This window comes from Mesoplodon mirus, assembly GCF_964341445.2.
Source record: "Mesoplodon mirus genome assembly, chromosome: 3".
In the NCBI taxonomy this organism is placed as follows: domain Eukaryota; kingdom Metazoa; phylum Chordata; class Mammalia; order Artiodactyla; family Ziphiidae; genus Mesoplodon; species Mesoplodon mirus.
The window spans coordinates 157093949-157107920 of record NC_138978.1 but is presented as its reverse complement, the minus strand read 5'-3'; the positions used below and the strand labels follow the sequence as shown (position 1 = coordinate 157107920).

General features: G+C 34.1%; 1 protein-coding gene across 5 annotated transcripts in view; it reads left to right on the top strand.

Moving 5' to 3' along the window:
- The window catches only part of HMCN1 (hemicentin 1), a gene marked incomplete at its 5' end in the record, with an annotated part of 518370 nt that overhangs the window by 338278 nt on the left and 166120 nt on the right, over nt 1-13972 (top strand). For all 5 annotated transcript variants that reach the window (XR_014293546.1, XM_082615777.1, XM_082615778.1 and 2 more), the window contains 3 exons: nt 3958-4071; nt 4648-4734; nt 13034-13225. Coding sequence is in view for 4 of the 5 variants with exons in the window: in XM_082615777.1 (XP_082471903.1) it covers nt 3958-4071; nt 4648-4734; nt 13034-13225 (393 nt within the window). The remainder of the gene's footprint in view (nt 1-3957; nt 4072-4647; nt 4735-13033; nt 13226-13972) is intronic.

The following is a 13972-nucleotide window of genomic DNA, read 5'->3' as shown; positions in this document are numbered from 1 at the left end:
GAATGAGTACCAACCAATCTGAAAAGCGAAGAATGAAAAGAAATACTTGAAGCCAGAGCCTAGAGTGAATAATGTTGTATAACATATCTCTATAACCACGAGTTTAAATTTTTTCACAACTCTAATCTGAGTGAGATTTATATTTCCAAGATGGAATAGTTTCAAGTGAGCTAAGATTTTATCATTATTATAAAAAACATATTCCTCTTATTCCTTATCTAATTATGTAGGAAAATCTATTAGCTTATTCTTTATGGATCAGCGTAAGTGTCGAGAGAGGTGTCTTGGGGCATGCCACAGGAATCTGCACTTGGCCCCTTTCAGTAATAATTTGAGTACAGACTAAGAAAATAATCTTGCCAAGTTTATGGGTAATAAAAAGCTTGGATATTTAGAAGAATACCTAATGTGCTGAATGAAGGCATCTGAATTCAAACACACCTCACTCTGGAACTTTTGAGTTAAACCTAACAAAATGAAAGTTAAGTAAACTCCTGCACTCACATTAAAAAACCAATGGTGAAAATTAGGGTGAGATATATCTTCAGAATTCTTCATATGAAAAGATCTCTGAATTGGTTTGGTTATTGAGTATGCATTAACAGTATAATGTGTTTATCATGAAAACAGATGCAGTGTTTTGCCACATGAATAAAATATATTTTCACCAATAAAACAAGTAAAACACCAGTTGTATTGTGGATTTAACTTACTCATTAGGAAGATTAGAAGAAGGATTTATTGACAGTATTTTCGAAGGAGGATAATCATGATGGCAAATTATTGCAAAGTAAACTATATGTCCAATTCTATTTAACCTGAAAAAATAAACCTTGTGTAACTCATGACAGCATAGTGAAAATTACATTTAAATACTTGAAGAGCCATGGCATAGAAAAGATTATGTTGGTTCCATCTAGTGCCAAAGGTTAAAAGTAATACCAGTGTATGGAAAATTCTAGGGACAGATTTCGGTCTGAATACAAACAACTTTAAGAAATATTTGTATTGTTGAAAGTCAAGATGAGCTATTTTAAGAGGTAACAAGCTCCCTGCCCCTAAATTTGTTCAAAGTTTAAATTCTCACTTTTGAAGGCTTTTTCAGAAAAGATACTTTCCTAGTATTTGAATTAGGTCTGAATAGCCTAAGATCCCTCTGTTTCTTCAAGATCTTGGTCTACAAATGATAGGGGCTTAATGAGGAATATACATTGCTATAATTATTATATCTATTGCCTATAATACTAGATTTATAACCTCAGGCAAGTTTCTTAACTTTGCTAACTTCAGTTCTTCACTTGTAACGTGAGGATACTAGTGGTATTTGCCTCTTAGGGGGTTTTGTAAAGATGAGTTAATATGTGTAAAGCAGCTAACACAGTGCCTACTTATATCCTAAGCATCCAATACATGTTTGTTGTTATTTGCCATAGACAACCTGGTAAAAGATTTGGGTCTCCCTATCCTAGGAAACTTTCCTGTGTCCTACAATGCTTTCATTTTTGAAGGACTGCCTGCCTCTGTTGATCTTAAGGAATGCATACGGATGGCAAAGATTTCATTGCAGTTTGGTTACCAAAAACCTGAACACATTATCTTCTTATCTTATAATCATCCTTATATTATTGGGTTTTTTTAAATTCTCAATTGCTGAAAAAGTAGGAATTCTTTTTAAATATAATAACTACATCAGGGCTCCTGGAAATGAAAAAGGCAAGATAAAATGAGGTACTCTGGCTTATTATAGATCCACAGGAGTAGTGTTTTGGTTCTACTGTATAGCTTTGTTTTGCTTGACTAGCAGCTGGAAATCCCTGAGCGAACACATTAAATGTACTTCACCTTGTGGTGCTGCCAGAAGAGTCATTCAGTTTTACAGTCTGAACATGTGTGTTGTGCAATCGATGACTGAGAATCAGATGAATGGCGTATGACTCGCTTGTTCCTTGATCGGCTGCATATTTCTGTTTCATTAAGATTAGTCCTCCTGAGACGTTAAGTCAAGCTTTTCTGAAAGAAGTACTTTGTTGAAGGTCCTATCATTGTTATGAAGTTGTCTGCCAAGAACAGATAGCTGCTATAAAAATTTAATAGGTACGAGAAATGTCTCCATCTAAGTATAATTTACTGTCCAACCCTTTTTTGTCTTTCACTGCAATAAGGGAGAGGACCAGGAAACAAAGAGAAAGGAAAGATCATGAGATTTATGATTATGAGGTTGAGGTTTGCAGAGCCAGCAATGACTCATAAACATTGTATTTTTTTAGTATCTCTCAACTGGAATCATATTATGGTCTCACTAATCTGAAGTAGCAGTGAGTGCTTTTGAATCCTTTCCTAATTAACATAAGTTTTTTGACATGTTTAGGGAATTTCTGTATTCAACTTTGCTTATTTAAATTCAACTGTGGTAAAAGACTGAATTTAGGTAATCAGTTTTGTCTGTCTAAATAAGATACTACCGAGTTCACCTTTCATTGGTTTGAGGATGAGTAGGTTGCTTATAGGAAAAGCTCAATGAGGGCTTGTGTTTATAAAAACATAAAGCAGATGGAAACTCCTGATAAATTCAGATCCAGGTGCATATTTACATGAAAATTTTATGTTTAACCATTTCAATGTTTTTAGTTCAAATTCAGGGTACTAAGCAAAAATACACCGAGTGGAAAATTATTACAAAACCTAAGAAATGATTTACACTTTTTTAAACATCTTTATTGGAGTATAATTGCTTTACGATGGTGTGTTAGTTTCTGCTGTATAACAAAGTGAATCAGCTATACATACATATATATATATATATATATATATATATATATATATATATATATATAGCCCCATCTCCCCTCCCTCTTATGTCTCCCTCCCACCCTCCCTATCCCACCCCTCTAGGTGGACACAAAGCACACAAAGTGTATATAAGTCCATGCCACTCTCTCATTTCATCCCAGCTTACCCTTCCCTCTCCCCGTGTCCTCAAGGACTCTATTCTCTCAGTGTGTCTCTTTGTTCTCTGCCAGCTTTGTTTCAGTCTCATCTGCTGGCTCCTCTTCCTTGGTCCTTAATAGGAGATTTCCTCCAAATTACACCCTTCAGCATATCAGAGTTTCATTCCCAGTCTACCAGAATCTTTCTTCATTACATAGAAGTTCAAAATATAAAGAGGAACAAAATCAGCGTCGTGCTAATGAACAAAGTGACCCTCATAAACTTTGATGTAAATAGTGCTAGAATTCCATGAAACTCAGTTGAAAACTGGTAGTCAGTCTTCCTGGTTTCATTCATCACTTGTATATTGATGTCACCCCAATCTGGGTAGTTGGTGTAGTCCTCTTTCTAACGTTCCCATTTCATGTGTTCCACGACAAACTGGGAATCTTTTCATAAACATCCTGTCACAGTTGTTTTTCTAAAGAACGAATCAGAGCATGACTTTTTTGTTTATGTACTTCCATAGCCTTTAGTGAACACAATAAAGTCTAAATTCCTTAGCATAGCATTCAAAGGCCCACAGAATCTGGTCATACTCCAACTAGTCTCATCTCTCACTGTTTTATCTGCCTGTTCTGTTTTAGGTGCCACACCTCACATCTACTTTCTACCTCTAGATCCTCATTCATACTCTACCTACAGCGGTGTCTCTTAACTCCTCTCTGTGTTAAAGAATACTTACCTTTCAAGATTATGTTCAAACAGTACCTCTGAAACTCCATTTCTTACTTGCTGTCACCTAGGTTTGTATTAACTTTTTTTATCCATTAAATCAGAAATTTCTTCTGAATTATCTGTTCTGCTTCGTATAGCCTTAAAATGTGATATTTTTAAAAAGCTTGCCATAAATGCATTTTAAAGGCCTTTGAAGTGAATTGATTAAATTTTCCCAAAATTCAGCACTACACGGCTAACTTGTAAAGTTACAGATTTCTTTTTGCGTCATCTGGTGGTTTGCTTCTCCAGGAGGAAGGACTCTGCGGTTGATGCAGACCAGAATGGAAGATGCTGGCCAGTATACTTGTGTTGTAAGGAATGCAGCTGGTGAAGAAAGAAAAACCTTTGGGCTTTCAGTATTAGGTATTTATATAACTTACAATATCTAGACAAAATAAAATTGTCTTAAATACATTCTGGAAGCAGAGTTAAAATTTATCTGCAGCTTGAACTTACATTTATGTATTCTTTGGCCCCTGGACTGTCACTCTTGGCAAGAATTCAATGTTAGAATGGTTTGTACGTAATCAGTTGGATTAAAAAGGCTGAAATGCCATGTCTTATCAGTTCACAATTGTTCAACAATGTTCTAAGACTCTGATAACTTGTTTAATGTGAGTGCTTATCAGAGTTATAGAGGGAGAAATAAATGTCTAATAGATTTTTTTACTCATTGACTTGTTGACATTTATCCAGATTTTATGATTTACGTACAATAAAATTCATTATAATTGAATTTATGACATATAACTTTATAGTATATCTTAGAATTGATCAAACAATATGATAACATTATTCTAGTAAACAAATAATGATGAGAATTTGGAGGGATTGTTTTAAAGGGTACAGCCTAATAAAAATATGAAAATAGATGCCTCTAAGTAACCATTCTGCTGTTAGAACTGTTACTTTTTCTGTCTTTTTTTTTTTTTTTTTTAGTACCACCTCACATTGTGGGTGAAAATACATTTGAAGATGTGAAGGTAAAAGAGAAACAGAGTGTTGCGTTGACTTGTGAAGTGACAGGTAAGGGGCTCAGCTCTTGCATTTCTGCTCAACTCACTAGTTATTCATTGCCTCCACTTATCTCTTAGTTGAGAAAAATCAAGCATTTGACCTTGAATTCTAGCCCAGTATAGAGGGTAGAAATCTGGAGGAAACCTTTCAGATTCTGTGGAGATTAAAAGGAAGTTCCTACACTGAAAAAAAGGAAGGAAGGAAGGAGAGAGGGAGTGGGGGGGGAAGGAAAACAAGGAAGAGAGAGGGACAGAAAAAGACACATTAGTCTTTTCTTTCAACTCAATAAATTATTCTTTCTTTTTTTTAATCCTGTTCCTACTTGTGGGTAAGATTTCCTGTCCCACCTCCTCTTATTTTTTCTTTCCTTCTCTATGTTTGTACCTTCCTTTCCTTTTTGTTGTTTTCTTAAATTTTATTTCCAAGAAATAGGAATTTTGGTGAAAGTATAGCATCACTGATAGTGGGAATGACCCAAGATCAAAACTGTCACCTTTTGTAAACACGTTTGTATATTACAAAGGAAATGGAGAAGAGTAAAAATAAAAATGAAAATTCTAAACCAAATTTCACTGGCTTTACCAGTGAATCATTGTGTTGCATGTAATAAAAATAAACAGATCTCTAAGAGAATGTGTTCAAGACTGTCTTTTTAGTAAAGGCACAGCCTTGCAGTTTTAATGGAACAACTAGAGCAGTCCATACTTTTTATAGAAAGCAAGTGTTTTAAGGAAGATTCAATTAATTTCTTATTTCGTTGTTTACATGCCTTGCATGAGCAATACATTTAAGTAAGCAAGGAAATATTTTCATTTTAAAAAAGACAGATATAAAAAGTGTCACATACACTATTACTTAACCTGTTTTCTTTTTTTTCTTGCAATGATGTGGTAACAACTATTGCATAGAGAACAGCTGCCTAAATTTTGTAGCATCCCATCTTGAGCCTTCCAGTTTTTTTTTTTTAACGTTGACATTTGTTTTTTTAAGATATTCTCTTTTATTCTTTCAGTTTCATTGAGATATAACTGACATATAATATTGCATAAGTTTAAGGTGATTATACACACACACACACACTCACACACACACACAAAATGATCACCACAATGTTTAGCTAACATCCATCACTGCACATAGCTACACAACTTTTTTTCTTGTAATTAGAACTTTTAAGATCTACTCTCTTAGCAGCTTTCAATTATACAATATGGTATTGTTAACTGCAATCACAATTATCATCTTATAACTGGAACTTTGTGCCTTCCGACCACCGTCACTCATTGCCCCACCTCTAACCTCCTACTTCTATAACCACTAATGGGTTCTCAGTTTCTATGAGTTTGGTTTTATTAGATTTCACGTATAAGTGAGAACATACAGTATGTCTTTCTCTGTCTGACTTATTTCCCTTAGTATAATGTCCTCGAGGTTTATCTGTGTTGTCAACAATGATAGGATTTCCTTCTTTTTTCATGACTGGATAATATTAAATTATATATATATATATATATATATATATAGTAAATAGTATTAGTATTATATATTGTATAGTAATATTTAGTATTTAATAATAATATTAAATTATATGCATAGTTTTATATATGTCACCTTTTCTTTATCCAGTCATCTATCTATGGACACTTAGGCTGTTTCCATGTCTTGGCTATTGTGAATAATGCTGCAATGAACATGGGAGTGCAGATGTCTCTTTGAGATAGTGGTTTCGTTTTCTTCGGATATATGCCTAGAAGTAGAATTGCTGCACATATGGTAGTTCTATTTTTAGTTTTTTGAGCAACCTTGATACTGTTTTCCATAGGGGCTATACCAATTTACATTCCCTCCAAAGGTGCACAAGGGTTCCCTTTTTTCTACATCCTCATCAACACTTGTCATTTCCTGTATTTTTGATAATAGCTATTCTAACAGGTGTGAGGTGATATCTCATTGTGGTTTTGATTTGCATTTCCTGGATGATTAGTGATGCTGAACAGCTTGTCTTGTACCTGTCAGCCATTTGAATATCTTCTTTGGAAAAATGTCTATTCAGGTCCTTTGCCATTTTTTTAATTGAATCCTGTGTGTGTGTGTGTGTGTGTGTTTGCTATTGAGTTATATGTGTTCCTTACATATTTTGGATATTAACCCCCTTATCAGATAGTGCTTTGCAAATATTTTTTCCCACTTTGTAGGTTGCCATTTAATTTTGTTGATGTTTTCTTTTGCTGTATAGAGCTTTTTAGTTGATGTAGGCCCATTTGTTTTTGCTTTTGTTGCTTATGCTTTTGGTGTCATATCACAGAAATCATTGCCAAGACCAATGTCAAGGAGCTTTGTCCCTATGTTTTCTTTTTTTTAAATTTCAGCGGCTTTTAGAAATTTTTTTATTATTTTGTTTATTTTTTTAATGTTTATTTATTTTTAATTTGCTTTTTTTTAAATTTTATTTTTGGTTGCATTGGGTCTTCATTTCTGCATGCAGGCTTTCTCTAGTTGTGTCGAGTGGGGGCTTCTCTTGTTGTGGAGCACAGGCTCTAGGTGCTCAGGCTTCAGTAGTTGTGGCTCACGAGCTTAGCAGCTCTGCAGCATGTAGGATCTTCCTGGACCAGGGATCGAACCCATGTCCCCTGCATTGGCAGGAGGATTCTTAACCACTGCATCACCAGGGAAGTCCCCGTCCCTCTGTTTTCTTTCAGGAGTTTTATGGTTTGAGGTCTTACATCTAAGCCTTTGATACATTTCAAGTTACTTTTTGTGAGTGGTGTAAGACACGGGTCTAGTTTCCTTCTTTTGCATGTGAATATCCAATTTTCCCACTGCCATTTATTGAAGAGACTCTTTTTCCAATGAGTATTCTTGACCCTCTTGACTAATATTAGTTGATCGTATATGCATGGGTTTATTTCTGCGCTTATGATTCTGTTCTATTGGTATATGTGTCTTTTTTATGGCAGTACCTTACTGTTTCGATTACTGTAGCTTTGTAATGTAGTTTGAAGCCAGGATGTATGATGCCTCCAGCTCTTCTTTCTCAGGATTGCCTTGGCTATTCAGTGTCTTTTGTGATTCCAAACAAATTTTAAGATTTTTTTTTCCATTTCTGTAAAAAATGCCATTGGAATCTTCATAGAGATTGCACTGAACCTATAAATAGCTTTGGGTAATATGGACATTTTAGCAATATTAATTCTTTCAATCCATGAACACAAGATATCTTTCCGTTTATTTGTGTCTTCTTTTATTTCATCAATGTTTTATAGTTTTCAATGTAGAGATCTTTCACCTCCTTGGTTAGATTTATTCCTAAGTTTTTTGGGTTTTTTTGATGCTATTGTAAATGAGATTTTTTTTAAATTTCTTTTTCAGATCATTTGTTGTTAGTGTATAAAAATGTAGTGATTTTTTAATGTTGATTTTGTATCTGAAACTTTATTGAATTTGTTGATTAAAGCAAACAGTTTTGGGGTGGAGTCTTTAGGACTTTCTATATAAATAATCATGTCATCTACAAATAGAGAGAACTTTACTTCTTCCTTTCCAATTCTGATGCCTTTTATTTCTTTTTCTTGCTTGATTGTCTGGCTGGGACTTCCAATAAAGTGTTGAATAGGAATGATGAGAGTGGGCACGCTCATCTTGTTCTTGATCTTAAAAAACTTTCAGTCTTTCAGTACTCAGTATGATGTTAGCTGCAGATTTGTCATATGGCCTTTATTATGTTGAGGAATGTTCCTTCTATATACAATTTGTTGAGATTTTTTTATCATAAATAGGTGTTGAATTTGGTCAGGTGCTTCTCTGCATCTATTGAAATGAGCATATGATTTTTATCTTTCATTCTATTGATATAATATATTACATTGATTTGTGTATCTTGAACCATCCTTGCATCCCAGAGATGAATACCATTTGATCATGGTGTATAATCCTTTTAATTTGATGCTGAATTCAGTTTTCTAGTATTTTCTGAGAATTTTGTATTTATATTCATCAGGGATGTTGGCCTGTAGTTTTCTTTTCTTGTGGTGTCCTTACCTGACTTGGGTGTCAGGGTAATGATGGCTTTGTAAAATGAGTTTGGGAATGTTCCCTCGTCAAATTTTTGAAAGAGTTTGAGAAGACTTGATATTAATTCTTTTTTAAACATTTGGTAAAACTTATCACTGAAACCATCTGGTCCTAGATTTTCCTTGTTGAGAGGTTTTGACTTCTGGTTTAATCTCCTTACTAGTTGGTCTGTTCAGATTTTCTTTTTCTTCATGATTTAGTCTTGACAGTTTGTATATTTCTAGGAATTTACCCATTTCTCCTAGGTGGTCCAGTTTGTTGGCTATAGTTGTTGAGCGTAGTCTCTTATGATTCTTTGTATTTCTGTGGTATCAGTTGTAATGTCTCCTCTTTCATTTATAATCTTATTTATTTGGGTCCTGTCTTTTTTTTTTCTTAGTCTAGCTAATGTTTTGTCAATTTTATCTTTTCAAAGAACCAATTCTTAGTTTTATTAATCTTTTCTATTGTTTCCTTGTACTCTATTTCATTTATTTCTGCTCTAATTTTTATTATTATCTTCCTTCTGCTAATTTTGGACTTAGTCTGTTTTTTTCCTAGTTCCTTGAGGTGTACTGTTAGACTTTTTTTAGAGATCTTATTTCTTCTGTGATGTATACATTTATCAATGTAAATGTCCCTCTTAAAACTGCCTATGCTCTATCCCTTAAGTTTTGGTGTGTTGTGTTTCCATTTTCATTTGTCTCAAATTTTTTTTTCCCTTTTGATATCTTTTTTGATACATTGGTTGTTCAACAGTATGTTGTTTAATTTCCATTCATTTGTGTATTTTCCAGCTTTCTTCCTGTTATTGATTTCTAGTTTCATATCATTGTGGTCATAAAAGATATTTGGTATGATTTCAATAATTTTAGATTTACTGAGATTTGTTTTGTGGTCTAATGTATGAGCTATCCTAGAAAATGTTCTATGTGTGCTTGAGAAGAATGTGTATTCTACTTTTGCTGTATAGAATGCTCTGTATGTGTCAGGTATATTGAGTCTATGGTAATTTTCAAATCTCTGATTTGTTATTGATTCTCTGATTGGATGATCTATCCATTGTTGAGAGTGGGGTGTTAAAGTCCCCAACAATTTTTTTTTTTTTTTTTTTTGTGGTATGCGGGCCTCTCACTGTTGCGGCCTCTCTCGTTGTGGAGCACAGGCTCTGGACACGCAGGCTCAGCGGCCATGGCTCACGGGCCCAGCCGCCACGCGGCATGTGGGATCTTCCTGAAGCTGGGCACGAACCCGTGTCCCCTGCATCGGCAGGTGGACTCTCAACCACTGCACCATCAGGGAAGCCCCCCCCCAACTATTATTTTATTGCTGCTTATTTCTCCTTTTATCTCTGTTAGTATTTGCTTTATATATTTAGGTGCTCCGATATTGGGTATTTACAGTTATTATGTTATTTACAGTTATTTATGTCTTTAATATTTACAGTTTAATATTTACAGTTTTATTTATTTACTGTAAAATTTAATATTTACAGTTATTATGTCTTTCTGATAGATTGACCCCTTTTTCATTGTCTCTTGCCTCTTTTGACCAATTTTAGCTTAAAATCTAGGCTGATATAAGTATAGCTGCCCCAGCTTTCTTTTGGTTACCATGTTCTTGAAATATCTTTTTATATCCCTCTACTATCAGTTCACATGTACCTCTAAAGCTAAAGTGAGTCTTTTATAGGTAACATACTGTTGGATCTTGCTTTTTCTTTTCTTCATTTAGCTATTCTATGTCTTTTGATTGGAGAATTTAATCCATTACATCTAAAGTAATTATTGATAGGTAAGGACTTACTATCTCCATTTTATTGGGGTTTTTTAAATGTTTTGTAGATACTTTCTTCCTTGCTTCTTATCCTTCTCTTCTTTTGTCATTTGATGTCTTTCTTAGCAATAAGCTTTGAGTGCTTTACCATAACTTCTTGTATAGCTATTAAAGATTATTTTCCTTTGTGGTTAACAGAGGCTTACATAAAATATATTATATGTATAACATCCTATTTTAAACTAATAATAACTTAACTTTGATAGCATACATAAACTTTACTTTTACTTCTCTTCCTCTCATATCTTAGGTTATTAATGTTACAATTTATGTGTTTTTCATTTTGTGTATCTAATAACAAATTATAGATACATCTATTTTTAAAATGTTTGTTTTTTAAATTTTAAAAGTGAGTTACGTATCACCATTACAGTGTTAGAGAATATGACTTTGACTACATATTTACTATTACCAATGAGTTTTGCACATACATTTATGTGATTTTACGATGATAATTAGCATCCTTTTATTTCTACTTGAGAATGCCATTTTGAATTTCTTGTAAGACAGGTCTGGTGTGTTTTTTTGTTTTTGTTTGTTTCCCTCAGCTATTGCTTGTCTGGGAAAATCTTTATCTGTCATTTCATATTTTGCCAGCTATAGTATTCTTGGTGGACAGGCTTTTTTTTCAATATTTAGAATGTTTTATGCCATTCTCTCCTAGCCTTCTAAGTTTCTTATGAGAAATCCGCCTATACTCTTATGGGGGGTTCCCTTGTATGTGATGTGTTGCTTTCTTCTTACTACATTCAAAATTTAGTTATAATGTGTTTCAGTGTAGCCCTTTTTTAGTTCAATCTATTTGGGATCTTTTGTGCCTCATGAGTCTGGATGTCCGTTTGGGGAGTTTTCAGACATTATCACTTTAAATATACTTTATGTTTCTTTCTCATTCTCCTCTCCTTCTGGGATTTCCATAACGTGTATATTGTTTTTGTAATAGTATCTCATAACTCCTGTAGGCTTTCTTCACTTTTCATTCTTTTTTCATTTTGATCCCCTACTGGATCATTTCAAATGATCTATCTTCTAGTTTACTGATTCTTTCTTTTGCTTGGTCAGCTCTGAAGTTGAAGCTCTCTTTTGAATTCTTTAGTTCAGTCATTCTATTCTTTAGCTCTAGTACTCATTTGTTTGATTGTGGATTTTTTATGATTTCTATTTGTTGAACTTCTCATTTTGTTCATGCATTGTTTTCTTCATTTTGTTTACTAAACTTGATTAAGAGTATTATTCTGATTTCACAGTTCATAGATCTCCATTTTTTAGGGTCAGTTATTGAGTTATTGGAACTTTATTCGTTTCCTGTGAGGTGTCATGTTTACCTGATTCCTTGTATTGGTATCTGCACACTTGAGTAAGGGGTCTCTGATTCCAGACTTTACAGGTTTGCTTCAGCAGAGATTGTCTTTCACCATTCAACTCAACTTTGGGTTCTGGATGGGTCAGCTGGTAGCATCCTTGGGTAGGTGGGGTTTTCTCTCAGGGTCTCTATTTGGGTGAGGCCACTGCCTCTGCCTGAGATGTGAGGTCGGGACGGGGGGTGCCATTGGCTGGGAACAGTTGGATAGGACTGATGGTTTGGTTTCCTGCCCAAGTGCAACTGTAGAATAGGCCTGGGTTACCTGGATTCTCTGGTCATTCTTCCTAGTTGGATAGGACCGTGTGCTATACTCAGCAGTTGGGTAGGCCTGTGAATTTGCTTTCCTGCCCAGGCAGGGCCATAGAACAAGCTCCATGGCCAATACAGTTGTGCCTTAATATGATATCATCCTAATCCTCTTTCCTAACAGAACTTGTTTTTATAGTTTTAAATTTTCAAAAAAAATGTTCGAACAATTTAAAACTTAATATTTAACAAAAGTCCCATGAAAAATATGAAAGATCTTTTTTCTCTAGGCTATAAATATTAAAGGAATAATTAATATATATTCCTATTTTTCTACCTATCTATATATCTATGCTAGAATCCTTGTATACATATCTGCTTGTTGAATTGTTTAATTAAAGTTTTAACTTTCCTTTTTTTAAGCTTTCCCTCAAAAATAAAAATCTTCTTTAAAAATTTAATATGAATGCAAAGGTATTCATGAGTAATAATTTTAGTAAACATGTATGCTCTATTATTTTTTAAGTGTATTTTACTATGAAAATATTTAATTGTAATAGCCTAAGGTATGGTATAAATTTAGTTAAACACAGAGACTAACATAACTCTTTCACTTATAGATTTTTTAAATCATAGCATGATTATTATTATAAATTCAGTTATATTTACAAATTTATTTAAAAATGAATGGCTACTGCATTGTTTCAGAAGTGGAATATTTTAAAAGGGAAATGAATGAAAATGCATCCTTTTAGTTACCAACTGTAGACATGTGATTATTAGCCAACTCTCAGAAATGGCTTTTTGTTATAGGGAATCCAGTGCCAGAAATTACATGGCAGAAAGATGGGCAGTTCCTCAAAGAAGATGACACCCATCATCTTATGTCTGGTGGACGTTTTCTTCAGATAACCAATGCCCAAGTGTCACACACTGGAAGATATACATGTTTGGCTTCTAATACAGCTGGTGACAAGAGCAGAAGTTTCAGTCTTAATGTGTTGGGTAGGTATAAGCATTGCTGCAAATCTTGAAGAATCAGCCATGGCAATAGGCTAAATTCTCTTCTTTTTCTGTTTACTTAATATTTCTACCATAGAATTTCATTATTTCAGAAGGACCAGTGCTTGTGTACATTTGCTGGTTTTCTTTTATTAATTCATACATTCATTCATTACATTTGGCATACCTACTATATGCCAGGTACTGTGTTTTGTGCAAAGTACAACTATGAACAAGATAGACATTAAATAAGCAGTAGTAAAGGAAAAATAAATACTGGTCAAAAAGAAGCAGGTCAACAGTGAAAGAGGATCACCGTGAGATGTTTTATAATTTCTTTGTGGGACTCTGCCATTATTGGTAATTGCCCATACTGAAATCTCTGTTGGTAACTATCATGAAGGAGAGGCGATGCAGACAAGCACACCAAAATTGTATGCTTGCTCATGAGCGATAGTGAATTAACATGGTCCCTTGTGAGGTTGAAGGGTTCAAACAAAACAAAACATCATTAAAATGATTTTATTTTAGAAGTGTGCTCTCCTCTGTCTTAAAACATATTTCCCCTCCTTCCCTTTGCCAACTTATGTAGCAGTATTGTGAGCAGAACATCTGCTCCTGCTGGGGTGAGCAACTACCATAGATTTTCTTTTTCTTAACATAATATGCTGCTCATCTGTCTTTATGTGTGTTTATCTGTGTCATTTGCTAACTCATTAGTCCCTAAAAAATCTTAAAGGAAGAAAGTTG